Here is a 27,167-nt window from a genome sequence, read left to right as displayed (position 1 = left end):
AGTGAAGAGCTCCTTTTCAGCTGGTATGAAGGCAGTGGCACAATGGATGTCGGCCAACTGCCTTCAGTGCAACATCAGTAAAACTGAGGTTATGTTGTTTGGGGAAGCTAAACTGCTTTGGTCTCCGGACTGGTGGCCCAACGACTTGGGTGTTGTTCCCGAACCCAAATCAATGGTAAAGAACTTAGGGGTCCGTCTGGATCAAGATCTGACACTCAAGCAACATGTTAATTATATCTCAGGTATATGCTTTCATACCATTAGCCTACTGCGTAAGGTTTTTCCCCTTCTGCCTGATTCGGTGAGGAGAACTTTAGTCCAGGCACTTGTTCTAAGCAGGATTGACTATTGTAATGGTCTACTGCTTGCTGCCAATGAAGGGGTATTGGATAGACTACAAGTCATCCAGAATACGGCGGCCCGCCTGGTTCTTAATGCCCCTCCTAGAACTGCCTCCAAACCCCTTCTTGACCAATTACACTGGCTTTCTGTCCGGCAGAGAACAAAATTTAAAACATGTTGTTTGATTCACAAGTGCCTAAATGGCCAAGGACCTGCCTATTTGAAAAATAAATTTGTCCCTTACACCCCCATTCGATCTCTTAGGTCCAGCAACGATTTTCTGTTGCAGGTACCACGGGCTAAGAAAGCCAGACACGGGAGTAAGGCACTCTCCATAGCAGGACCTACTCTCTGGAATAAACTCCCTTTATCACTCAAACAATGCACAGATCATTTAAAATTCCGGAAACAATTGAAAACACTATTGTTTAAAAATGAAATTTAGCTTCCACCCACATTTATTTCTTGGTGTTCTACAGGTGTCAAAGCGCAGAGATACTCCACTGAGAGTTGATTCCAGCGCTATATAAACCAATAAATAATAATAAATAATAAATAAATAAATAGAATAACTTTTGCTGCAAAACTAGCTAATCTTACACCTGATATATAAGCTTTACAAGGTACATGTAATGGTGCATGAAAATGTACACTTTGCCCAAAGAAAGGAAGAATATTACCCTAAAGGTGCTAAATAGCTATAAAATATACTAGACGTACCAACTGGACTGTTAGGAGGATACGAGGTACTCACACTTATGGCAAGAAAGCACTAACGCACTGTACGGACACTGTACAATGTATCTAGTGTTCTCAAAATGTCACACTATCCACCATGAATAAATTAGTCACACCTGCCCAACATCACGTAAAATTGTGACAGTTGTAAGAAAATACAAGAGTTTTTGGTGAACTAATCACTGTGTATGATTCATTGACTACTTACGAGGGCAGCAGTTCAAAAGAAAGGGAAAAGTCTAATTAGGCAATTGCAATAAGCATAGCAACAGGTGTGCGTATCACCACTAAGACACAACCAGCAAAAATAAGAACGTGGCAATATCCTTAATAATAACAATTCTTGTGAACCCGTAGAGTTTCTCCAAAAATGTGTCAAAGGGCGATAAACATAAACAGTGCTTCAGGACGTCGGGATCAACAACCAAAGTCTTACTGTCTTGACTGGTTTGACAGCTCTGCTCCACCTTCTCACTAATGCACAGCTCCACCAGATCTAAGAAAATACGTGAAGGAGCGGCCCTGAGGAGCTGGAGCGCCGGGTGTGCTTGACTGAAATCCTTGGAATCCCGGTGAAGAGCGAGGAACACCCTCCTGACGTCTGAATAAGCTAATGACGGCTTGTGAGGGAACGCTCGGCTGAAGAGATACTTGCGCAGCGGTAGCGCGGGAAATACTATCCAGGGGGCGGCTGGGGCGTCCGCTCTTCACATTGACAGGAACACCCGGGATAGCACCTGTGCTCCGGAACCTCACAAGAGGTCAAGGCCCCGCCTTCCCCACCAGAACTTCAAACGGGGGAAATCAACGAGCACTGAAGGGATTCTTCAAAATCCTCTGTGAGGAAAATATTTTCCTCAGCTCCGCCAGGCACCGAACGAATAAGGAGCGCAAGGCAGTTGGCACAAATCACTAGACAAGCCCTACGCAGTTCGCCCTCCTCAGGCACTGAGGTGGCTGACTCGAGCTTGAGAGTCGCCACCGGAACCAGGCACGTCAGCAACGTTGAGTAAATAATTTCACCGCAGGACCTGATACAAGAAGAACGCGCCTTTATACGCTGCACAACTGCACAATCAGCTGACAGGACCCGACTCTGACGGTATAGCACAATCAAAGTGAACTCTTGATGCACCTGAAAAGTACTGTAGCTTCCTTTTGAGCTGTCCACTGGGCACAATTCACAACAGTCACTCCTCGGCCATTACCTCCACAGGATAACACAGTGTAAACGAAACCCTGAATCCGCCATCAGACAAAGGAATGTCGAACTAGCTGGGCACACCGTGAATGAATATGGTGTGGGTAACCAGCATAAGTCGCACTCACGCTTCCAATGATTCCAGGGCAGAAGATGTCCAGCACTGAGTTCTCCAATACAATTCACGCTCTCGGCCTTAGTATATCCTCACCAAGGTAAATGTCACCGATGACCAGGCAAGAGGTACTTCGCCTCTCACAAAGATGGATACCTCCTCGCAAAACACTCCAGCACGACCTCAAACTGCATCAGATGGAGAGAGCACTGAAAGGGGAGGTGACAGGTTGGCCCCCTGCGCCGGTTTCATCGCCAGTGTTGAAAAGAAGATTCTTGAGACAGGAGAAGGTAAGAACTGTCTTTATTGTCACCCTACTCTCCAGACTGCCTGGTGAATCACAACATTCCAAAGCAGACTCCCGTGGAACACAGGTAGGAATCCGGGGGGGGGGGCGCAATGTGCCACTATTAATTACATAACAATATAAGCAGATTACAACAAGAAGGATCTTCCGCCTGCTCTGGCTCTGTGGATGCGCGGGGTTTCGGCCAGTGCGAGGTTGGAAGATCGGAGGTCAGGGGCGGCCTTAGGCATGTGCAAGCTGTGCACCTGCACAGGGTCACCAAACCCCAGGGGTCACCACGCCAATATATATCCTTAATATAATAATCCTCTGAGGATGGATACATATTTGCGTGACGGCCGCTGGCAGGGATTTAGCGGCCTCCGGATCTGTTCCACTTCCAAACACCCTGAGCCCCCGTCTTCACTGGCCTCCGCGCCTGCGTTCCTCCTGGTTCCTGATTGGCTTCTTTTTTTCCCTACCCACTGTTGGCCGGCTGGTACCTTCCTGAACTCCGGGGGGCTCCGTCCGCCCGGACCCCTCTTCTGGGGCCTTCTACCTACGCTCCCTGCCCAGGGCCACCATGAGCCTCGAGCCGCCCCTACGGAGGTTTCTTTTGGGTACGTGGAAGTTGATTCTGTTGTTGAGGTATTTGGGTCTGTTGTTGTGTAGAGATTTGTAGGCGTGAGTAAGGATTTTGAAAGTGACTCTTTTCTCCACGGGGAGCCAGTGGAGACTTCCTCGGTGTTGATGAGCTTTCTCTGATTAGGGCCAGGTAAATAATGAATCTCTATTCTTTAGCCAGTGGCCGGGTAAACAGTGAAGTTGCTAATATTTAGCCAACGGTAAAGTAAACAGCGGAGAAAATTCACTATTTCTTGGGCGGCCAGTCGGATAAACAGCGCTAAAAATTGCTGGCTGCACAAAGATCTCTTTAGTGAATGCCTTTTAAAACCCTTTAAAATGCAGTCTGTTTGTGACCAGTCGAGTAAGCCGAAAACGATTTACCGTTACATTTATCCTTCCGAACAATTTCTCTTCAGCAGATTAAAAAAATATATAAATGTAGAAGTTGACCCTGAGGCGCATCTCATAATGGCTCCACTCCCTTTCTGGGGCCGCACCTTCACGTCGAATATATGCCTCCCTGCCCGCCCCATAAGTGGACTTTGTCACAGAAGCCAGCTGAGATAAAGCGAACAGAAAAAACACATTTCTTTGACTATAGTACCCTCTGGTGGTTTAAAAGCGTAGCGACACGTACAAATCAACAGGTGATCCAATCGGAAACCACCGAATGAGGAAGTGAGTGTTGTACAGTGCCTTTTGACGGTGTATAAACATTAAAGTCTAGCACGCAAAACGCTGACTTCCTTCTAACACAAACCTAGGCAAGCAAAATTCATACTTCGCAGAATGTAGTTAGAAGTTTTCTAGAGTCTCAAGAGAAGGAAGGAGCATGGAACTGAAAGGGACACGTCAGCAAGAACCAGGTGAGAAAAAGAATGAGCGAACGGGAAAACGTATTTTTTTCTTTTTAGGGAATCCAAGGCAAATTTGTGGATTGGTCAACTTGTTATTTGCTGTACTTCCCCTTTTCGTTCCTCCTCCATATTCCTTGCTAGGCGGAAAACGCTGCATTGTACCGAATGCAAGTAAACTGTGATTACAAGATCCTTTGGGTAAATTACCCACATTTCCAAGATTGGGGTGATCTTTGGTTAACTTATACTGATGGTTGTAGGGTGTGGACATCAGCTTCATGTTTGTGGGCCTCGACTATTATTCGTCATCAGACTTTCACCCTGAGCAAGGGAGGGTACATCAGGTAAGTAAGCAGCAAAGAACAAGGCAAAGAAAGATATGAAAATAGGAACAAAGGGACAAAATTCGAGATAGAAAGGAATCTGGAAGAGTGAAACAAATCAACAGCAAATGCAGGGTATTCTAAGAAAGAAGTAAGAGGTGGAATAAAAATTAGGCAATAATAAGACACAACAGGGACTTGAAGAAGGTGTTTTTATTTCAAACAGCAGAATTTAACCACCCATAGCAGGGCCACTTTAGTAACTGATATCACAAGAACAACAGGCACTTTTCATTTTAAAATGGTATCTCATCTAAAGTATATTTGGGGTTGGCTGTTGGAATGAAAGTTTGATTCAAGTCACAATGTGGTTTATGATAATTAAGGGGCATATTAGCAAGAACCTCTTTAAAATTATCGCCACGTCGCCACTTTAGCGGCAGGACACTGCCGCTAAAACGACGATAATGGGCTTGCTAATATGCGTTATAGAATTCCAATACAAGCCCAGGTTAGATGTCAAAGCAGTGTCAAATTTAATTTCATTCAAACAGAAGGATGGTGGGAGCACGCTGCTGCACACCTGAGCACTCATTTTGCCCCAATACATCATGATAAATGCAGTGCAATATAACACTTACTTCATTAGAAATCTTTACTTTTTCACCCTTGTTGGTGCAGCTGTGCTGTGGAACTCTAGACAGGTGTTTCAGGATTCATTCCTTCATCAGTAGAGAGCAACAAATAATTTTGGGGGTGCTGGAAATGCTGCCCAAAGTCTTCTTAGGTCTCTGTAGCACTCATTGGGTGCACGAACATCAACACAGGCTCATAAGCTCAGTAGCTCAAGGGATCCTTTTCTAACAGAAGGAGGGTGTGAGCACACTGTCCCACATCCCAGCACTCAGGGCAGATCTACAAGAAAGTGCTGCAGCATGGCACTGCAAGCCCTTTGGCACTTTCAGAGCACAGGAATGACACATATTTACAATGATATCTCGCGTTCCTGTGCTCTCACTTGTGCTGGCACACAAAGAGCTTCCATGCACCAGTGCAGGAACCCTTGCACCATGGTGCAAGGATGCCTGCATCATGGGGAGATTGTTTTTGTGCAGAAAGGGGCACCTTCCTGCACTAAAACAATCCTTACAGGCATTTTCCTCTTTCAATTTGTGCTGTAGAATGCAGCATGCATTGAAAGAGGAAATAAACGAGGAGAAATGAAAATACTTCTCCTCGTTGCGCCTCGATACGCCGCCCCTAGGATTGCGTAGCAAATTGACTAATTTCCAGGTTTGCAATTTCTCGTAAATCTGGAAATGTGTCTGGTCCCATGGGTAATGCATGGGAACACCCACAGCAACACCCATGGAACGCCCCTTTCACGTAAGGTGTTACGTGTTAAGGGGCCGTATTTACAAGGACAGGAAAAGCCATGCAGGTTGGCTTTTCCAGTCCTTGTAAATATGGGGCAGAGAAATGCGTTGCCAGTGCATCATGAAACGTGACGCACTGGCAGCGCAAGGGGCTTGTAAATCTGCCCCTCAGTTTGCCCCAATGCATCCTGATAAATGCAGCACGTGATAATACTTACTTTAGTAGGAGTCTTTACATTTTCATCCTTGTTGGTCCAGCCTGTGCTGTGGAACTCTAGATGTGTTTATGGATTAATTTCTTCATCAGTAGAGGGCATCAAGTAATTTTTTTGGGGGGTGTGGGGTGTAATTGCTGCATGAAGTTTTTACCAATCTGTGTACCTCTCACTTGGTGCAGGTACATCAACACAGGCTCATCAGCTTAGTAGCTCAAATAAGCCTTTTCAAGCAGAAGGAGGGTGAGAGCACAGTGCCTCACATCCCAGTTGTCAAACTCTAAAATGGGTAAAACCTCTTTTGTGCACCAAATGTAAAATAGGTAAGGTATATTTGGGTTTGACAGTTGAAGAGAAAGTTGGATTCAAGTCATAATGTAGTCTATATTTAGATAAGTTAGGTGTGATTCAAAGTTTCGTCAACCTTAATTTCATTCAATTTGTTTATCAACATGACAACCACCCCAATGTAGTGCACAGGCCTGAGTCATTTTGAAGGTGGCATACAATAATTGTAAAAAGTAGCATTATACTATTTTGAAATAATAACAACAAATATGATAGACACAACAAAATAAACAATATAATCAGGGTCAAATAAAAATAGAAGGGTCAGTAGGATGGAAAAAATTATGAGAGAATAGATGAACAAACAAAAATATTGTTATTAAGTATTTTCATAAGTGTAGCTGTTTAATACAACTTTAGCAATGACATTCTGGTGGTAAGTTGTTTCAAATTGTGCCAGCAGTATTATCTTATTAGAAAAAAAGGTGTGATGCCGTGATTCGTCCATATATGCAAAAGTGAGAAGTCGAACACTTAGTCATTTGGATACCAACAACTAGAAAGTTCACCAGGGTTTCTAAGAAGAGATAGCGCATAAACCCAGGTAGTTAAGAAAGAAATTAACATCAAGAAGTAAGGAAAGTAATCACCCTAGTTTAGTTTATATGAGGTATTAAAAAATGCGGAAACAGAGAAGAAAATATTTCTCGACTTTGGTCATACCTAAATAATTATTTCGGTATTATGAAGGCAGTAGTGTATGTAGCCACTTTACTGAAAGTATAGTCCAGGGTTCAGATAGTTTGTCTAAAGCAGAAAAGTGAAAAAAATTTACAACCGGAATTAAAAGTGATTAGTGAAGAGAGAAATTGTTTCAGAGCATGCCACGGTATTCATACCCTAGTTCTTTTGTAATTAACTTATTTGTAGTATTGAAATCTGCGGAAACCGAGAGGAAAGTATTTGTCTACTTTGGTCATACCTAAATAATAATTTTGGTATTATGGATGCAGAAGTGTATGTAGCCACTTCAATGAAAGTATAGTCCAGGATTAAGATACTTTATCTAAAAAAGAAGTGTAAACATGTTTTACAATGAGAATTAAAAGTGATAAGTGGAGAGCGAAATGTGTTTGAGAGCATGCCAGAGCATTGATATCCTAGCTCTTTTGTCATTAACTCACGGCTTTCATCCTGCTGAGGAAGTGAAATTTGTGGGGTTAAGTACAAAGCAATTGGGACACCTGTACGGTGTGCAGCAGAGATGTGAAGCAGTGATTGTTCCCTACAGACTGGGGTCATGTGGTTGCTTTCTTCAGCGTTTTGAGGACATCCTTGCCCTACACTTGTGAAGTACTTGGCTCCTGACACATGAGCAATTTGCCTCATTTTGGAACTGTATGAGGGCCTCCTTTTGGTGGAACCTCTGAGATTGGCTAGGCATACATGGCTCACTCAAAGCTGGCTTGGGCTGCTGGTGGTTTTTGTTATGTCCCAGTCAGGGGCTGACCTGCCTCCTTGTCAGACTGTCCTCCCCAGTCCGCGGCAGGTGATCAACAGCAGAGGGAGGCCTAGGGCTCTGTGGACACCTAGATGGCAAATTCTGGTGTGGCTTCCCAATCAACTTAGTATTTTACAGCCTACAAAAGCTGTTTTAGATGTAGGTAATTAAAAGTATCTTAACAAGGGTATGAAGAGAATGCATACTGTTGGGGATTGGTCTTGTACTACTGCATTTTCGTATTTTGTAATTGTACAAAGGTGTTGCCTTCCCAGTTTCCCCTCCCTGTCGTAGATGTAACCCTCTGTCGTTGCTGGGCTGGGTTCCCTATGTGTTGTGATTGTTGGCATGTGCTTGGCCAACCATTCAGTCCCCGCTGCGGTTGGGGGCTTGTTGTCTGGTTTCCCGGGGGCTGATGGTACGGTGCAATGGGGTTGCTCTGGGCTTGATTTTGTGGATGGGTATTTTTTGGCGGCTGTCCTGGGACTATTCCCTTCTGGGCGTGATATGCTCTTAGGCGATGTGGCCCAGTCTGTGAAAATAGTGGCAGGCTATGAGGCCTGGCTGTAGCCAGCTTCCCTGAACTCTGCTGCTAGGATTGGGTGGATAGCCCATGGGGTCCGGGGAAGGAGCTCCCTTCAAGACTGGTGCCATCTGAAGGTTTGAGGCCACCGTAGCCTGCTTGAGGGTGATCTTCTTCAATTTGTGTTGTTCCAATTTGGCGGTGTCTCTTTGGGGCAGATCCTGCTTGTACCTGTCTTTCTCCTGTCTTTTCTCCTAATAATGTAATATGTGGGCCTGTATCTTTCACCAGGGTTTGGTATGTAGTCTGGTCTGGATCTCAGTGGGTAGTCCCCCTTTAAGGATGTTGTAAAAGAATGCAACCTGGGGACCCATGTCGGTCCAGGGCAGCACTGCCCCTTTTCCCATCATTCTCTCATTCTATCGAGGAAATCCGTCACAGTCTCCCCAGGCTTCATGCTTACTGCTAGCAATCCTCCTACGTCTGGGCAGTCAGGGAATATCTCCATCAGAGCCATCCATATCTGATGTCTAAATTAGCTAAATGCTCAGTGTTGATCAGCGTGACTGCGGGGATGCAGGCTTGAGAAAGTACTGTGTCAGTCTGCTTCCCAATGAGACTATGGAGCAGACTTTTGTTGTAACCTATAGCTAAGTTAATTCCAACTTTGTTTTTCTCGAATCATGAGATCCACTTTAATGCCCCATCCATCAATGGAGGCAGTTTGATCCTGATCCCTTCTTTATCCATCTGAGTCCAGGGCACATAGATGTCCTTCAGTGGCGTCACTAGGGTTGGTGTCACCCAGTGTGGGTAACTCATGGTGTCACCCCCTCACGACTTACCGCATGGACCTCCTCCGCTCCGAGTCCACCAGTGTTCACAGATGGCAAATATGTATATGTTCATACAGTTTCTCTTTACTGCGGCATGTGATGAAATCTACGGAACCATATTTCATCTCGTGATTGACTGTCTCTTTCACTTTAAAATCTGGTTCTTCTCTTTGTGGGCACTTGAAAGGCGCAGCATGAATGCTCTATTTTCTAACTGGTAACCCCATAACGCCGATTTTACCTCCAACAGACCAGAAACCCAAAAGAGAAATGGCACAGCCAGTGTGTACCCAGAGAAGCAGAGCCCCAACCGAGGGAATGACCAAAATGACAATTCACAAGTCAGCAGAAACACAAATCCACACCCAAAAGCACAGGGATATAAAAGCTGCCACTACCAGGATGGACAGTAAGGCTGCAGGATGAAGACGGACCAGCAAAGCAGGCATATTTCAGCCAAAGCAGTTCACTTCATAGTATACGTATGAAGTGAACTAACTGTGAAGTGAACCACCTGCAGGTGAAGTGACGAGTTAAAGGAAAGGACTGGCCTGCTCTCTGCCTTGAGCAATGAATCATGCAGCCGGCCGTGTGCAACTGCAAGCACAATGCACCACCCGGGTCAGGACTAGCCTAGGAGGCTGGAAGGGCGGGGCCGGACAGGGTCTTTTATTTATTTATGCATTTTTATATAGCGCAGACTTTACCCAAAGGCGTCAGAGCGCTTCACAATAGGAACAGTAATGAAACATATGAAAATTACAAGTTAGCAAATTACAAAAGCAAACATTAAGTTACAAGAGGCAAAAGTGACAATTGTGAGCAAACAAAATACATAAGGTTGCAAACGTGCATTACAGGAGGAAAAAGTGACATGTGTGCAGGTTACAAGTGCTTAAAAGATAAATTATGAATTTTCCAATCCCTAAATGTAAGAGCTCCACATCCACTGTCTGAATGCCAGATGCATTATCTACACGAGTAATTAAACTAATAGCAGTGTATAAAAGCAATTACTACTGCGTCTTTATTACTAAAGGAACACTTTTGTGAATAATGAAATACTGAGCAAAAAGCACTGTTTATAAACTTATACCTTGCAGTTAGCATGCAATTCCTTAAAGATGGTTCATAATTCATTAAGCAGGCATATTACAAGGATGGTAACCTGAGACGTATCTCACTCAAGAATGTCTGCAATGAAAGCAGTAACTCGCTGAGCTTCCTACGTAAAATACAAATCTGTGACCTGCATGGTGCATGCTTCTCTTTGCAGCTGGGACATCACATTAACTCTTTATACTTTGTATGAGCCAGGCCGGCCTGTAACTAGACTGCACACAGATCTCGCCAGAAAGTGTATTCACCACCAAAGTTATCTTACAGCTACAACGCTTTGGAATTTGTTGGGTAAACAAAGATCTCTGCACCATGTGTCTACAGTCTAATCCCAATAAACTATTTTAAAGTGAAGTCTGCTCGAGAGAAAACAAAGTACAATTAGAAGAGGTATACTACTGCAATATATGGTAGACAGTCAAGCACAAGAACAAACGTTACATAGGCAATGGTGGCACACTTGTGCAAGTATCTAAAGCAAACAAAATGTAGGAGGTAGCAAACATTGTGTTACAACAAGAGAAAGTGACGTGTGCATGTTACAATGGAGTACCAAATGCAGGTAGAAGGATAATACTGCAATGGCAGACAATCAAACACAAGAACAAACGTTACGTTCGTAGGCAATGGTGGCACTTGTGCAATGATGTGCAAGTATCAAAGCAAACAAAATGACATTACAGCGCAGTCCCCAGGCCTATCGTGACTGCCCAAGGAAGGAAGAAAGCTTAGCCTGGTGCACCCGCCCGAAGAGAGGGCCGTGTTTTCGTTTGTGCCAGTAAAAAAAAGCATGTACTGTCTGATCAGTTCATTTGTGTGCCACTGCACTGCCACATTTTTAACTTACTCCGTTCATGCAGTAATAGTATTGATATTAATAAATAAATGTAAATGATATTATTTCTCTCTCTCTCACGTCCCAAATTTGAAGGGGAGAGAGACCACAACGGCGTTCGCTAATCGCGATATCAGAACAGAGAAGATGGTGTGCAGTCTCTGATGTCGTCATATTAATTCTTTATTCTCACCACCACGCACGCACTATCATCTCCGGCCTCCCTGGCGGGCGTGTGACCGCCCCATGACGTGTCAGAGCAGGTGCGCACAGCACTCGGGGGCTGTCCCAGGGCCATCATTGGTAGAGCTAAGATTGACGCCCTGGGACCAAACTGCTGGGTACGCCGTGCCGCGCGCATCCGCATCACCAGTGACAAATCAATCATCACAATCCATACATGTGGTGCGGTGCGTGCGTGTGTTGTGCACTAAACTAAAGCAGCACTAGTGGGCAGGCAGGCAGCTAACTAACTAGATTGGTGTCACCCCAGATGGGGTGACACTCGGTGTGGTACGCACCTCCCGCAGCCCCCTAGTGATGCCACTGATGTCCTTGACACACCTTTCTGTCAGTTTCTCCCTGATGTAGCACTCCCATCGTCTTGGCATTCCTGCATGTAGGGGTAGTTCCATTGTGGATCGCCCCCCCCCCCCTTCCATGCCAAATGCAGTATTTCACAACGGCCATGTCCTTATTTGATTTGATTTGATTTGAAAGCAATTTGTATTGCGTGACTAAAACCCGAAGGTATCAAGGCGCCTACCAAAAACAGATCATAAAAGGCAACGCAGAACTACAGGTATGCCCGCACAAAGAGACGGGTTTTCAGAGCGTTTCTGAATAACTGAAGGGTGGGAAGGGACCTTAGTTCCACTGGGAGAGCATTCCACCACTTAGGTGCCTGATTGGAAAAGGCTTTACCACCCCATCTGGTTCTCTGGATACGGGGGACTGATAGAAGGAGTCTGTTAGAGGAACGTAGGTTCCTACAAGGGCTGTAGCGAGACAGAATGGATCCAATTCCAGTCCCTTTCTCACTGTACCATCAGGATTCAAGCAAGCCGGGCCGACGACGGCTGAAATGCCAGAAACCGGTCCCCGGTAGCTTGTCTCCTTTCTGGTGAAGATTTGGCTTGGTAGTTTAGTCTGCCCTGTTCCCATGATGCACTGGGCCAGGGACAGACTGATTTGCATATAGCCAGGTTCTGAGCTGGGATGGTGCAGTGAGATAAATAACGGTGATGGATCAGGCCCTGATCTTTGGACTGGGTAAGAGTGGTCTGCTTAATTTAGACACTCTGTTCATCACCACCCCCTTTTCTGAATCGTTTTTGGCCACTATAGGTGTGGCAGGGTATACTCAGACATGAGTCCCTTTCTCATCAGGATTCAAGCAAGGCGGGCCGACGACGGCTGAAATGCCAGAAACCGGTCCCCGGTAGCTTGTCTCCTTTCTGGTGAAGAATTGGCTTGGAAGTTTAGTCTGCCCTGTTCCCATGATGCACTGGGCCAGGGACAGACTGATTTGCATATAGCCAGGTTCTGAGCTGGGATGGTGCAGTGTGATAAATAACGGTGATGGATCAGGCCCTGATCTTTGGACTGGGTAAGGGTGGTCTGCTTAATTCAGACACTCTGTTCATCACCACCCCCTTTTCTGAATCCAATTCCAGTAGGGCTATTTTTTGCTAAGGCCCTGTAGATCATACACATGGTCTTAAAAAGTATACGATCCTCTATAGGAAGCCAGTGAAGTGATTTTCTGGCGGAGGTAGCCGAAGTGCGCCAGGGTAGGTCCAGAACAAACCTAGCCGCAGCATTCTGGACTACCTGCAAGCGCTGCAGCAGACTTTTGTTCAGTCCCTCATACAGTGCATTGCAGTAGTCCAGCCGAGAACCAACAAGGGCAATAGCAAGTTGTTTCCTTGCCTGCTGTGAAAGATAGTGCCTAACCTTCCTCAATATGCGGATAATACCCCAACAGGTAGAGACAGTTCTATTAACCTGTTGACACATACTGAGGGTGGGATCGATCATGACCCCCAGGTTTTTGGCAGAAGAAGCAGGGACAGGACAAGCTCCCAGTGAGTCTGGCCACCAATCGGCTGACCATACCTCCTCCTTTCCTCCAAACACCATCACCTCAGTCTTTCGCCTGTAGTTCGAAGGATACCTCCTCCGGCAGGGGACAACCAGACTGGCCCTTCCTTTTGGTCCAGTATGCCAGCAGAGGGCAGAAGGGCAATGTGAAAGCCTCACCTTATTCTCTGAACACTACCTGTCTAGGGGTAAATTTGCCTGACTGCCGCATTTAGGTGGAGCAGCGGATGTTCTTGTCGTTGCTCTCCTTGTGCATGCATAAAGGTGCCATTTTCCTCGTGCTGTGCCTCAGTCGTATTTTTAGTTAGGCTATACCGATTTCTTATTTTTTGGTTGGCCCCTCTCCAACGCGAATGGCCAGGTGACGTGTGCATTTCTTGTAAGGGCCTTTCTTCTGACTCCAATGGAGGCTTCCCCTGGAGGAGGGGGAGTTGTTCTCCCACCCTGCTGGGCTCTCCAAGCGAGAGCTCTTTATCTTTCTAACCTTAGCTCACGCCTCTCCTCTAACTCCCACCTGGGCTGCCTCCTTCGCTCAGTGCTGCGTGCTGTTATCCTGGGTAACGTCTTGGCCTCAAGTTCACTCCCTGATGCTTCCTCCATACCCCACACATTTCCAGGGAAGCCAAATCCTGCAGCTTCCCCCTCAGCATCGGCCCTTGAAGACTGGGACCCTTACCTTTCCCTCCTCTGCTGGAATAATCTTACAGAACTGCTACAAACTTCCCTCTGATCCTTAGGTGTTCTGTAGGGTGGTTAGGAGCTTGTGCTCCTTGTTCTGCTGGGACCTGATGTGTTGCAACCGATGGGTAGGGGGTCGACCTTAAGGGAGCCTGGCACTGGACAGAGAAGGGGCTGACTTCGCCAGGGCTGGTTGACAGCCTCCTTGACCGGTGGCTTGGTGTAACCCAGTGCAGAGGGGATTGGAATGGAAGGCATCAGCAAGAGCACATCCCTGCTAGTGAATGGTGGGGGAGGTGCAGATGCCTTGTTTACAGGCTCAAGGAGAGTCTTGTAGGATGGGGACACCTCGAAGATGGCCCATAGTTCTAGTAGGGCCTCTTGCTTAGCCCTCTTTTTACCTGCATACCTGGTCTGTACGTGTGTTCTATGATGTTGGCATTGTATGTTCCCCCTCAGGCTAGGGGTATGCGTAAGCTTTGGTTTGGGCATGCCACTCGCAGCAGGCTTTCTCTATTTTCCAAGCTTGTGTTGGGAGCCTAGCTTGCATGTAGTCTAGCGGGGTCTCCATGATATTTAGTGAATTTGTTAAGGAATGTACACATTTTTGACTGTCTCAAAATTTCAAATAATTACGACTTCTAATTTGATCGTGGGGATAAGTGTTGACACAGAGTTGTACAGAAAATAATCTATTGGTTACAATCTCATGAAAACCAAAGCATAAAAAAATTTAACAACTTGACAAAGATAAAATGCAATGAAATAATAACCTGTAAAAACATGCAATGGTTATTTCAGCACAATACTAGTTGATTTTTAGCAAAATAGCAATTATAGAATTCTGATTTGTGAAAAAGAAAAGATTATTTCTTAGACACAAGACTTACTAGAAATATATAGCATTTAAACATGAAATACAATTGCAATGTTTTAACACACCACAACATCAATATTGCATAAAATGGAAAGCCTAAAAGTGACTAGAAGAGGGAAGGTCGACAGAAAAATGATTCTTTTGTCCCCAAAAAATGTTTGCCCCCTCCTAGCGCGTACAGCTCGAGGAGAGGGATCCTCCATGTAGTACACAGAGATAAGTGAGGCCAATAGTCTGTCAGTATAGGCTCGGAGACAAAAAGTTGCAATGATTTGTGTGAAGAAAAAGGAGCAACTGCCAATTATTGGCCCTCTGTGACCAGATACAATCTGTACCATATTCACGAAGCTCTGAATGTTTTTCCATAATGTCCGAATGACACCCTGCTGAAAATGGTCCTTTTTGCAGAGTTATCCCCAAATGTTTTGCTTCTTCCTCCTATTTTTTCCTAACCTCTGGTTGTTGGCATTAGGACTCTTCGCATTTTACCACTGCTGATCAGTGCTAAAGTGCATATGCTCTCTGTGTAAATTGTTATTGTAATTGGTTATCCATGATTGGCATATTTGTTTTACCAGTAGGTCCCTGGTAAAGTGCAGTAAGTGTGCCAGGGCTGGTAATTCAAATGCTACTAGTGGGCTTGCAGCACTGATTGTGCCACTTACATGAGTAGCGCTAAATGAAGTCTCAGGCCTGCCACTGCAGTGCCTGTGTGCAGTTTGTTAACTGCCATGTTGACCTGGCCAGTGCACCCACTTGCCAAGCCTTACCCTGCTCTTTTGTTACACATAGGACACCCCCAAGGTCCCCCCTGGGCAAGGTGCAGAGTATGTTAAAGGTAGGACATATGCTAGTGTGTGTAACATGTCCTGATGAAACACTGCCAAATCAGTTTTTCACTATTGAAAGGCTATCTTGCAGATAGGACAGAATGGGAAATGCGGTGTCCCTGAACTCAGAATTTAATAACACATCTTTTAGTAAGGATGGTTTTTAAATTCTTTGTTTGAAAATAACACTTTTAGAAAGTGGCTATTTTCTTGTTCAACCTTTCTGTGTGTCTCTGCCTGTTTGTGGATTGACTTTCTGGTTTGAGAATGACAGGGGCTGGGGTGGCTCCGTGAGTCTGGGTGAGTCAGCACTAGGCTGAATAGGCCGATCTGCATTTGGAGTGGTGGGAGGAGTAACACCCAGCCCTGAATAGGGCTGTGCCTGCCTTCCACAATGCTGGCTCCACCTCCTGCGGTACGCCTGAAGACCCTGGCCCACACTGAGAAAGGAAGAAGTTGTGCACTGGCAGAGTGCACCCAGAAGTGGTCTGGACTGGGTCCAGGACCCCTCATACATAGAGAACATTTATTTTTGGGGTATAAATATGATAGCTGAAACCCCTGTAAGTCAGACTATTTTGTGATCAAGAAGAATCCCTGCCAAATAAGATCAGCCGAAGAGACTGAGGAGAAGTACTACCCTTGCTGTGTGTCTGGAGTTGGCTTTTCAGTTTGCTGTTTCCACTAAGGAGTGGACCGAGGGACTTTGCTGTGTGCTGTGTCCCCTGCTTGAAGAAGGCCTTTGCTGTGTGCTGTGTCCATCTGAAGAAAAGTCTCCAAGGACCTGAGAAGAGCTGGCCGTCACATGTTTCTGAAGTCCCAGGACCAAAAGAACTTAACCCCCAGCTCCCCTGAACTTCCTTGCTGGGACCCTTTTGTTTGTTCTGCATTACGTATCCAAGGTACTTTGAGAGTAAAGTGTTACTTTTACCATCTACAAGTTTATTTTTGCAACAACCTTTTTAAAGACGTTCTACTAAGTATCTGTTTGTTGGATTTTTGTCATTTTGGTCTTGTTTAGTTTTGATAAATATATTGTATTTTTCTAAACTGGTGTGGCGTCCATTTGTGGTGTTTTCACTGTGTTACTGTGTGTGTTGGTACAAATACTTTACACATTGCCTTTGGGATAAGCCTGTCTGCTCGTGCCAAGCTACCAAGGGGGGAGAGCAGGGGTTATCTAAAGTGTTTATCCCCCTTACCCTGACTAGAAGCAAGGGTCTTTATTTGGTCAAAGGTACCTACCTCTGCCAACTAGAGACCCCAATTTCTAACGCACCCTCTATCACACCCAATGGGGGGCATGCGTACCTTTTGTGTCATGCCCAGCGGTCCAAGAGAATAAATCCACCTCCTCAATTCTTTTAGATACTGTCTGTGTTAAGAAACTGACAGTCCCTAGGAAAACTCCATTAACAGAAAATAAGATAAGGGGGTGAACCTATATAACACACTAAGGGCCGAAGTGTACTGGTTGTGTGCACTCAAGGTTTAACTAAAGTAAATAAGTGACCCTATATAACACACTAAGGGTCCAGGGTGTTCTCGCTGGAACCACTAGGCATGACACATCACGCCTAGCGGTTCCAGCGAGAACGTAAGTGGCCCTATATAACACACCAAGGGACCGGGGTGTACCAGTTGTGTACGCTCAACGGTTCAAGTAAAGGAAAACTGTAGCTACCTTCACCTTCTCTAGCATGCTGACTAGGGAAAAAGTAAAAGTGATCTTCTCGCTTGTCCTAGTTTGCCACATGCTGGAGCTAAGGATCAGATGTAGTCTCTTACTCTGTGACGGCTGCCTCTGGCTAGACCTCCGCCCCATGGATTTATCAGAACATTTAATCAATGATGGCATCTGCTCACCAATCTTGTTGCACAGATGTGAATCTGTTTGGGCTAGGGTCCTTGCCTCTGGCAGCATTGGGGCTCGGTAAACCAATCTCTACTGGGTGCTTCGCCAAAATATTGCTCGGATATTAATTTACCTTGAAGAAATGAAAAGACAAGAAGCGTTTGGCAAAACAGGAACAAGTTGGTTCAATCAAACGCAGCAGCCAAGAGAGCATCGACAGTCATGTCTGAAAACAGTCTCAATGTACAGAAGTTTGGCCACACATTTATACAGTTTGTGGGCTACAATGAACCAATTGGACATGTTTCTATTCTTGTACAGCATGTTTTACCGGCGTCTAGGCATAAACCATAAACGCAACCATATGATCAGGGGACGCAGGTGGCTCTCGACTTTGCGGAGAACTAGTGTGGGCTATTGTGTATGTGTCCAGATGTCCAACGTGGGGAGCACATGATCACTGCATGTGGTGTGCATTGATTGGCTGAGAGTTCCTAACTACATGTGGCATCTGACTTTTTGATATTTTTGGGAACGGGTGTCTCTGACCAAATGTGTTTGATTAGGGACAATTTCCTCAAATCTGTTGGGGTGTAGCTGCCTATCTGTGGGATCGATCTGGGTTTTCCTGTGAGCATCTTTTTTTTTCTTTGGGCTAAGTGTAACCTCGCCTGTGGCCTATCAATCAGTAAGCTTGAGTTTGGGGTTGCAGGGCCTGTCTGATCACCTATTTCTGACTCGGAGTATTACCTAGTCATTGTTGATATCATATTTACTGACATTCTCATTGTTATGCATACAGTTGTTAAGGCGTACATCAACATGATGTTTACTGATATTAACATTGTTATGCATGCATAAATTATGGTGTACATCAAAATGGTCCTTGCAGATATTAACATTGTGATGGAGGCATAGGTTATTGCTAGGTACGGGCGAATTTTGCGAATCTCGCGTTCGCGAATTTTGCGAATTTGCGAACTCGCAATCCGCAAAATCCGCGAATTCCCGCGAATTTGCAGATTTTTTTTTTTTATGTTCGCACGGGTTTCTGCAAGTTTGCGAGGGTTTTGTACAATTTCGCAAATTGCGAAATTGTACAAAACGCGTGCGAACTTGCAGAAACCCGTGCGAACACAATGTGCCCAGTAGGGTATGTGCCTCTTGTGTGAATAAAAGGTCAGAGAAAGATCAGTTCAGCAGATGAAGAGAAAGAAGCTCGGGTATTGCGCTCGTGAAAGTCAAGGATGCAAAGCCTATCCAGCATCACAGCTGATTTTCCACGGTAGATTTGGGAAGAAGGCACACTTGTCCAGCCTCGACGACGCTCACGAGCGCAGGGGTCCCTTGAGTGAGCTGCAGACCTGACCTGTGCCCAGCCATGCAACTATTTTACAATGGCGCCAGCAAGCTGCCAGCGCCGTTGTAAAATAGTTACAAAGTTAGCTTGCACAGGAAGCACTGAGATAAAATAAAGCAGCACCTGCTTCGTTTTATCTAGTGGTTCCTGTGCAAGCTAACTTTGTAACTATTTTACAACGGCGCTGGCAGCTTGCTGGCGCCATTGTAAAATAGTTGCATGAGTGGGGGTTCAACTTTTGAATCCGTTACGTTCGCGGATTTTTTTTGCAGATTTTGCGGGAAATCCGCAAAATTCACGAATTGCGGATTTCCCAAAAATCCGCAAAATCCGCGAGCATAACGGATTTCCCGCTCACACCTAGTTATTGCGTACATTGATATTGCAGTGATTGTTATTGATGCTTCTATGTGTGAATATATCATGGATTACATTGACATTGCATTCATCACTATTAACAATACGAAAATGTTGAACAGGAAGCACGAGGCACTTCCTTTAAATAAAGGAGACTTGAAGTCCCTGTGGTCCAAAGAAAGGGAAGAACAAGTGCACCTTGTGATCCGTGTACCAGAATGGAAATGAAAACTTTAGCATTTCATTTAAGGAAGTAGGAGTCACGATCAGAAGTCATTGTGAAAGCCACATGATATTACGTGTCAGGGCATGGCCATCTTAAACACGTAATGGGTTGAATGAGTTTGTATTAGGTAGCAAGGAGATAATGTTAGGGAAGATAATTGAAGTAAGTCTAATAATGCAGGAACAACTAGAGGTTAATCCCTTTCTAATTTACAGATGAGAATCATGGTCAGAAATCAAAGGTGGTCACATGATACTATGTACCCAGGTGCAGCCGTTTTGGAAAAGGTGAAAAAGCAGACCTATCTCTGATTTCTAGGTAAGACTCACAGTACGAGATCAAAGAAGATCACATGGAACTACATTTTAGGGTGCAGTCATTTTCGCGAAGTTATAAATAGATTAGATTCAACCGATATATGATTTAGAATTGAGTCACAGTCATAGGTCAGAAAAGGTCACATGGTATTACATTTAAGGGTACTGCCATCTTAAGCGTAATTAGGTGAATGGGTTTATGTTAGGTAACAAGGAGATAATGCAATAGAAAATATTTGGACTAAGTCTAATAATGCAGGAATGACTAGAAGTTAATTCCTTTCAAAAAGGAAAGTAATAAAGAGATTAGGTTTCAGCTACTAAAAATATTGAATCAAAAAGAATAATAAAAATGGGGGGCGTGGCTTGGACGCCGGAGAAATGGCGGCGTAATTCTGTCCTCCTCCAGGCAGATGCGAGTCTTAGATAATAAAGGGCTGCAATCCGATTCCATTCCTATCGAAAATGGGTGTGTAGCGGTCGGAATTCCAGACCCAGTGATGCTGTTAATTTGAGCTGAATCTGTGCGAGGGAAGTGAAGTAAATCGACTGTCTGCCTTGTCCGCTGAAGACCGCTGTACGGGACGGAGCCTAAACCCGGCTACACCCATGAGGCCTCCCGGAGCACTGATCGCATCTCAGCATAATACGAGGGACTGCTCGTTCGAAGTGGCACATGGCTCAGGGTTATACACCACAGCGGTTGAACCGTGAGTAAAAGGCTGCTCATGGTGAATTGAGGCAAATGTGCAAATATTGAGAAAAGCGGCGCGGGAGACAACCGTTTAAAATGGTGGTTTCCCGTCGCATTTAATCTCATGCTCGAACCACCCTGCGCTCCGCTGCTGTGACCACCGCTTTGACTGGCATGAAAGTCTTTGCTTTGGAGAGTGAGACTGAGAGACCTTCTACAGGCCATTAACCCCCCCGCTCGGATACATCTGTTAAATATAACGATGCATTTTACAATTGGACACTCTGGAAACCTGCCAAGCTGTTATACGCGTTTACCAGTGCCTGTCTAATTACTCAACTTTAATGCAGACACGTGAAGGCTAATAAGGTCATTCAGGACTGAGACCAATATAGGTGTCAAGAACTGTAATACTGCATCGTGTAGCATGCTGTTTGTGCTCCCTGCAGTCACCATTAACAGAAGGTCATACCACGCGCTGCGCAAAATGGCGGCTCTCGCTGATGAATGTTCATGGGGGCTCTGCATCCAGTATGCTTGTAATGCAGCATATCTTTCCCATCAGTGAAGCGCTATTTACTACTCATGAGTGCACCGCAATCGCAAAGAGGCTTATCTGCACTGTACTGAGCGAGAGGCGATCTTTGTTCATGATTGCTGGTAGACAGTGTCTGATATATCTGCCCTATGTGCCACACTGCTAGAGTCCCCAACAGCAGCCTGTATACGACGTGACGCGCCCTGCGTGTTACAAAATGGCGACCTCTAAGGTAACTACCCCGTATGGAGGTGGATATCAAGACTAGCTACAATGAGTATTTAACCTTCAAGGGGAACATAGCGCAAATCACAACCCACAACTCAGCACTGGATATAAAATCACGTTTTGCGCCTTGAATATTACTATGGCCTTCACATAAGGAAGTTCGTTCATGTCCTAACCGCTGAAGGGGCATCGCAACTCAGGCACAGCGACTTGCCATCGATTGGGGATAATTTGCACTAACTGCTGGCGAAGGCACTACTGTAGTAATTCTGATACTGACCAGCCACTAGAATTACTAAAATAAACAAGGTTTCACTTACCAGCACTTCCCACCAACTGGCTTCAAAATGGGAGACAAGGACAATGGAAAAACATCCAAACGCCTGAAGTCTGACCCTCCGACTCCGGTCAAAGGTAAAAAGGAAATAGTGGAAGCCATGGACACTATCTTAAGTAGACTGGAAGAAGTTAGGGACCTGGCCAAATCTACAAAAGATGAGGTTGTGGCAGTTCGCCAAGACATCAAAGATATCAACTCAAGGCTGATGGAAACGGAAAACAGGATAAGCAAACTAGAAGACTCCGAAAATAAAACCTGTGGTGCCATCAAGAAGCTCACCCTGTGCTCGGACCATCTGGTAAGGAAGGTTGCGGAATTGGAAGATAGAAACAGGAGAGGAAATCTCAGAATTTTTGGTATACCAGAAAAAGCGGAGGAATCCCTAGGGTCATGTATACCCTTCCTTGAACAATGGTGTACACAGGCAACAAATCTAACTTTTGCTCAGCCACTGGAGTTTGACAGGGCTCATAGAGTCCCCGGACGAATCACCAGGGATCAGAAGGGTCCGAGAGCGATAGTGTGCAAGCCGCTGAGATATCAACACACAGAGCAGATTTTTGCCTTTGTTCGTAAAAATAACCATGTCCTATGGAAAGGACACAAAGTCTTCATTTCACAGGATTTTAGCAAAGAAACTATGGAATTCAGGAAAGCTTTCCTCGCTCTGAGACCACAATTGAAATCGCTTGGATACATGTATGGCTTCATTGGGCCAACCACGTTCAAAGTAACTCTACAAGGTGTGATCCAGGTGTTTTCTGACCCACAGAAACTACGTCACCTACTTTTCAGCCAAGGAGATGGCAACATGGAGGTTTCCCCCTCGACCCAGATGAGCGCATCTACATCCGGTTTAGGATGACCTGTGCGTACCGATAATAATGGTACCAGGTTCTCCGTCTCCTTAAAGTTTGAGTATTGGGTTTGAGTGTCTTTATTCTACGCTACGCTTCAAAACTCTATGTCTATGAATATTGCGACTAAATATTGGGTCTGGTCATCAGTGTGACCTTAAACATGCGGGGTGTGCTGACTGGGAATGGGTACCTGGTTACATGATCCTATTTTCTCATTATGGCTCACCACTTTGTTAACTGTTAACTGTTACATTATACACTATGTTGCTTGGTAGTGGTTCACTTCAAGTTTCAAACTTGTCAATATAGTCTGACCATAGCCAGTTATAGTGCCTAATGTAGAGATTTCATGCTAGTATTCTTACGCCTAGGTATTTGCAGATATTTGCAGAACATGTTTTGTCTGTGTTTCAGCGGATAGCCGCCAAGGAAACAAGTCAATCACAGTACTACAACCATTATAGTACCCTTGTTGGTCTAGTTGTTATGATAGCCTTGTTATATCGACTTGTCTACTTATTCAAGTATTTGTTAGACCTTTTAATCTGAAGTATGTTTCGCAGCGCTTATGAATAATAGGTTTGAGTAAGCAGCTTGGAGGCGGCCTCGCGGTCGTTCCTGAGTCGCCATGTTCTTTTTCTACTATTGGGGTGGGAGGGGAGGGATGGAGGAAGTGGTGGTGGGAGGAGGGAGGACGAGAGGGGTGCAGGGAGGAGTTGTTTTTGCATTGTTTGTATTGTTTTGTTTTGATTTCTCTGATCTTTCTAATTTGCGCCCTACTGTACAACCTAATATGCTTCTTGCAACCAATATGGCTCTTACTGACGCTATTTTTATCCTCTGCGTAGTGCTGAACCAAATGTGTATAGGCCCAAATGCAACCTCTAATACCAATACAGCTGATAGCAGTAAGCCTGAATGTTACACACACAAATGACGATGGCTCACATTATAGATACTCCTATAGGGACGACAACCATAAATAACCTTAAAGTGCTTTCATTGAATGTAAAGGGTCTGAATCAACCGATTAAACCACAAAAAGTACTCGATTATCTCCGCAGACAACATGGCGATATAGCCCTACTACAAGAAACAAGACTAGTAGAGAAACATTTTCATACCCTACGTAATAAATTCTTTACTGAAGTGGTAGGCTCCAGCGCTGTGTCTAAGAAAAACGGGGTAGTAATTTTGCTAGCCAAGAAGTCCAATGTGGAGGTGGTTTCCTCCTCTGTAGACACCAAAGGCAGATGGGTCTCTGTGAAATTAATTAAAGACGACACCGAATTCTACATTACAACGGTATACGCCCCTAACACACATGAGCATTCCTTTTGGTCAGGAATCACAAAGCAGATAGACACTATTCCAGACTTATCGGTTCATATACTAGCAGGTGATTTCAACCTTCCGTTTGATCCAGCCTTGGATAGGGACTCTAAGTGCGCCTTCAGACCTGGCAAAGCCCATAAGGAATTCACTAAACTATGCAACAGATTCCACATGATAGACACATGGCGTATCCAACACCCCGATGGTAGAGACTACTCTTTCTACTCTTCACCTCACGACTCGTTTTCAAGAATTGATTACATCTTCATAACTAGGAACGCAGTACCCAGAATTGAGGAAACAGACATTGCACCACGACTCGTCTCTGACCACTCTTGCATTTCACTTACTCTTATCGAATATTAAGCTGACAACTCGCCAATCGATGTGGCGCCTTAATGACGCCATTTTGAATGACGAGAAACATAGAGAAACTATAGAAGGCGCCCTAAAAGACTACTTACTAATTAATAAAAAAGGTGACACCTCTGATTTAATTAGATGGGAAGCACTAAAAACCACAATAAGGGGACTGATCATACAGATATAAACTGCTATGAACAAAGATCATAATGCCGCCCTCTTAACTCTGGAAAAAGACATTTCTATACTCCAACGCGAATACCTACACAACAGAGGCCCAAAAGCACTATCTGAATTGACCAACCGAAAATATACCTATAATAAACTAGTGAGTGAAAGAGCGGGAGTCTGGCTAGACAGGAGGAAATGCTTTAAAATTTGTGATTCTAATAAGGCGGGGAAAGGTTTAGCTGCCTACCTTAAATTTAAAATTCAGAAGAACGCAATAAATTCACTAATGGATGACAAAGGCAACCCCAGTTCGGACCCCAATAAAATTGCAAACTTATTCAAAGATTTCTATGAGAAGTTATATGCCAAGAATACAAATGTGGATAAGGGGAAGGTTGTGGACTTTCTAGCCAAGTGTGCACTACCAACACTTACACCCTCAGAGCAAGAGTCCATAAATGAACCGATATCTGAAGCTGAGGTTGCAGGTGCGATCAAGTCCCTTAAGAGTGGGAAAGCCCCTGGCACCGATGGGTTTACGGCAAAATTTTATAAATGCTTCTCACACACACTTCTGAACACATTTAGTGAGATTAGTGTTACGGGTGAGGTAAAGGGAACGATGGCCGAGGCGGTGATAGCCGTGATACCCAAGGAAGGGAAAGATGCTAAACTCGCCAAAAACTACAGGCCCATCTCATTAATAAACTTGGATTGTAAGCTTTTGGCATCAATCCTTGCAAAACGCATTCAGAGAGTCCTGCCCTCCCTAATCCATCCCTCACAAGCCGGCTTTCTGAAAAACAGATTGTCCAGTAACAACACCAGAATCCTAGCCCACGTAATAGAAAAGGCTAAGCTCCTCTCCACGCCCACTGCTGCGATAACACTCGACGCAGAGAAAGCGTTTGACAAGGTGGACTGGTCATACCTGGAAGCGGCGCTTCATAAATTCGAGTTAGGTCCGCTTTTAACTAGAATGGTAATGTCATTATATGCCTGAACCCACTGCTAGAGTGAGGGCCGGTGGAGCTTTCTCATCGCCTTTCAAACTAGAGCAAGGGACCAGACAATGTTGCCCCCTGTCCCCATCCCTATTCCTCCTGGCAATCGAACCCTTTCTGTACCGTATCCGGGAGAATCATGACATTCAGGGAATCCCATTCAATGACTGTGTTATCAAACTCACGGCGTACGCTGATGATGTTTTAGTGCTTAGTGAACAGGCTGACAAAGCTATACCTGCGTTACTTTCCACGATTGAGGAATTCTCCGGTGTCTCCGGGTACTCCCTAAATAAGGACAAAACGGAGGTGAAATTGCTCAATAACATGAGTAATAGAAACATCTTGGGCGACTCTGGGCTCACCTGGCAGCCAAAGAGCTTCAAATACCTTAGTCTGGAATTTGAGAAGGACCTGATCATGACACTGAAAATCAATGAAGATATACTCTTCAAAAAAGTAAGCAAGCTCCTAGAAGGGTGGTCCCCGAAATTCCTCTCATGGTGGGGTAGAGCGGAGACGTTAAAGATGATGGTCACCCCATCGATCAATCATATGGCAAGCATGCTCCCTATGACTTTTACGGAGGACTTCTTACAAAAAATGAACAAATTAGTTAGTAATTTCCTGTGGAAAGGCAAAAAACCCAGAATCTTTATGAAAAAACCGCAACTCCCCAAACAAAAAGGTGGACTAGGATTGCCCAACTTCAGGAACTACCAAACGGCCTTTTTATGTAAACAGGGAGTTTCCTGGTTCTATGAAACACCTGGCTACATGCCGTTATGGATAAACATAGAGAAAGCTGTCATAGGTAAAGCCCCTCTCGCAGCAATACTAACCATGGACCTGTCGCACCTCACGTACTCCAAATACATCATGCTCAACACCAAATGGGCTCTCCTGAGACTAGACCAAACACATAAATTCGGCCTACAGATAGGGAAGTCGGCTTCCTCATCTCTATGGTGTAATCCACTCATAAAGGTTAATGGCTTGTCCCCTCTCTGGAAGCACTGGTCAGACAAAGGACTTAATGTTGTCTCAGATCTCTACGACGAGCATATGCCGTTGCCCTTCTCTCCAATCCAATCTAAATACTCCCTTGAACCAATTGACTTCTATTCTTTCCTAAAACTAAAGTCAGCTATGTCTACACGCACGTTCATACACTCGACACCGTGGTTAAAAACGATGCTCCCTCACCTACAATCTTCAGGTCATTTTGTATGTAAAGTTTACAAGTTGCTCGCGCTGAAACTGAGTAAAACACTAAGACGTAATGAAATTAAATGGGAAGCAAAACCTAACAACACCGGAATAATTATTGATTGGGATAAGATACACGCTTCAGCCCTCACACACAAAGTGTCGCCAATCCTCTCGCAGACCAAATACATGATACACAATAGGGTGTTCTGGACCCCCCAGAAACTATTTAAACTCAAACTACGGGACACCCCCACTTGTTGGAATTGCTCCCTAGCTGATGGGGATCTGTCACACATGCTATTTCACTGTCCCTTGTTTAATAAATACTGGTCCAACGTATTTGACTATATTGAACGCATATTTAGCATCAAACCAACGAGGGAATTCATCTACATAATTCTGGGGGCCATTGACCCATTGTTAGTAAAAGACCATGACCGCCAACTCCTGGACCTGTTCCTCACCTTGGCGTGCAAGGTCGTCCTTTGTCATTGGAAGGCAGCTTCCGAGGTCTCTTTCAATGCCTGGAGGGAGTGGTTGGCTTGTATCAGAGGGGTGGACAATCCGGCCCTGAACTCTTCCCCTTGGCAAGCCACAAGCAAGAGACTCTGGTCTTCGCTGGACGCAGCCTCCATCT

General features: G+C 44.9%; 1 protein-coding gene across 1 annotated transcript in view; it reads left to right on the top strand.

Moving 5' to 3' along the window:
- Positions 1-3,974: 3,974 nt before the first annotated feature.
- Positions 3,975-27,167, top strand: part of LOC147692123 (peptidoglycan recognition protein 1-like) — a 196,176-nt gene continuing 172,983 nt past the window's right edge. Inside the window, exon 1 of the mRNA XM_086938421.1 lies at positions 3,975-4,175. Coding sequence (XP_086794547.1) covers positions 4,142-4,175 — 34 coding nt within the window. The 5' untranslated portion in view covers positions 3,975-4,141. The remainder of the gene's footprint in view (positions 4,176-27,167) is intronic.

The sequence above is a fragment of the Lissotriton vulgaris genome, chromosome 9 (assembly GCF_964263255.1).
Source record: "Lissotriton vulgaris chromosome 9, aLisVul1.2, whole genome shotgun sequence".
Classification (NCBI taxonomy): domain Eukaryota; kingdom Metazoa; phylum Chordata; class Amphibia; order Caudata; family Salamandridae; genus Lissotriton; species Lissotriton vulgaris.
Note: the sequence above shows the minus strand (reverse complement) of the source record. Positions and strands in the feature narration are given on the sequence as shown.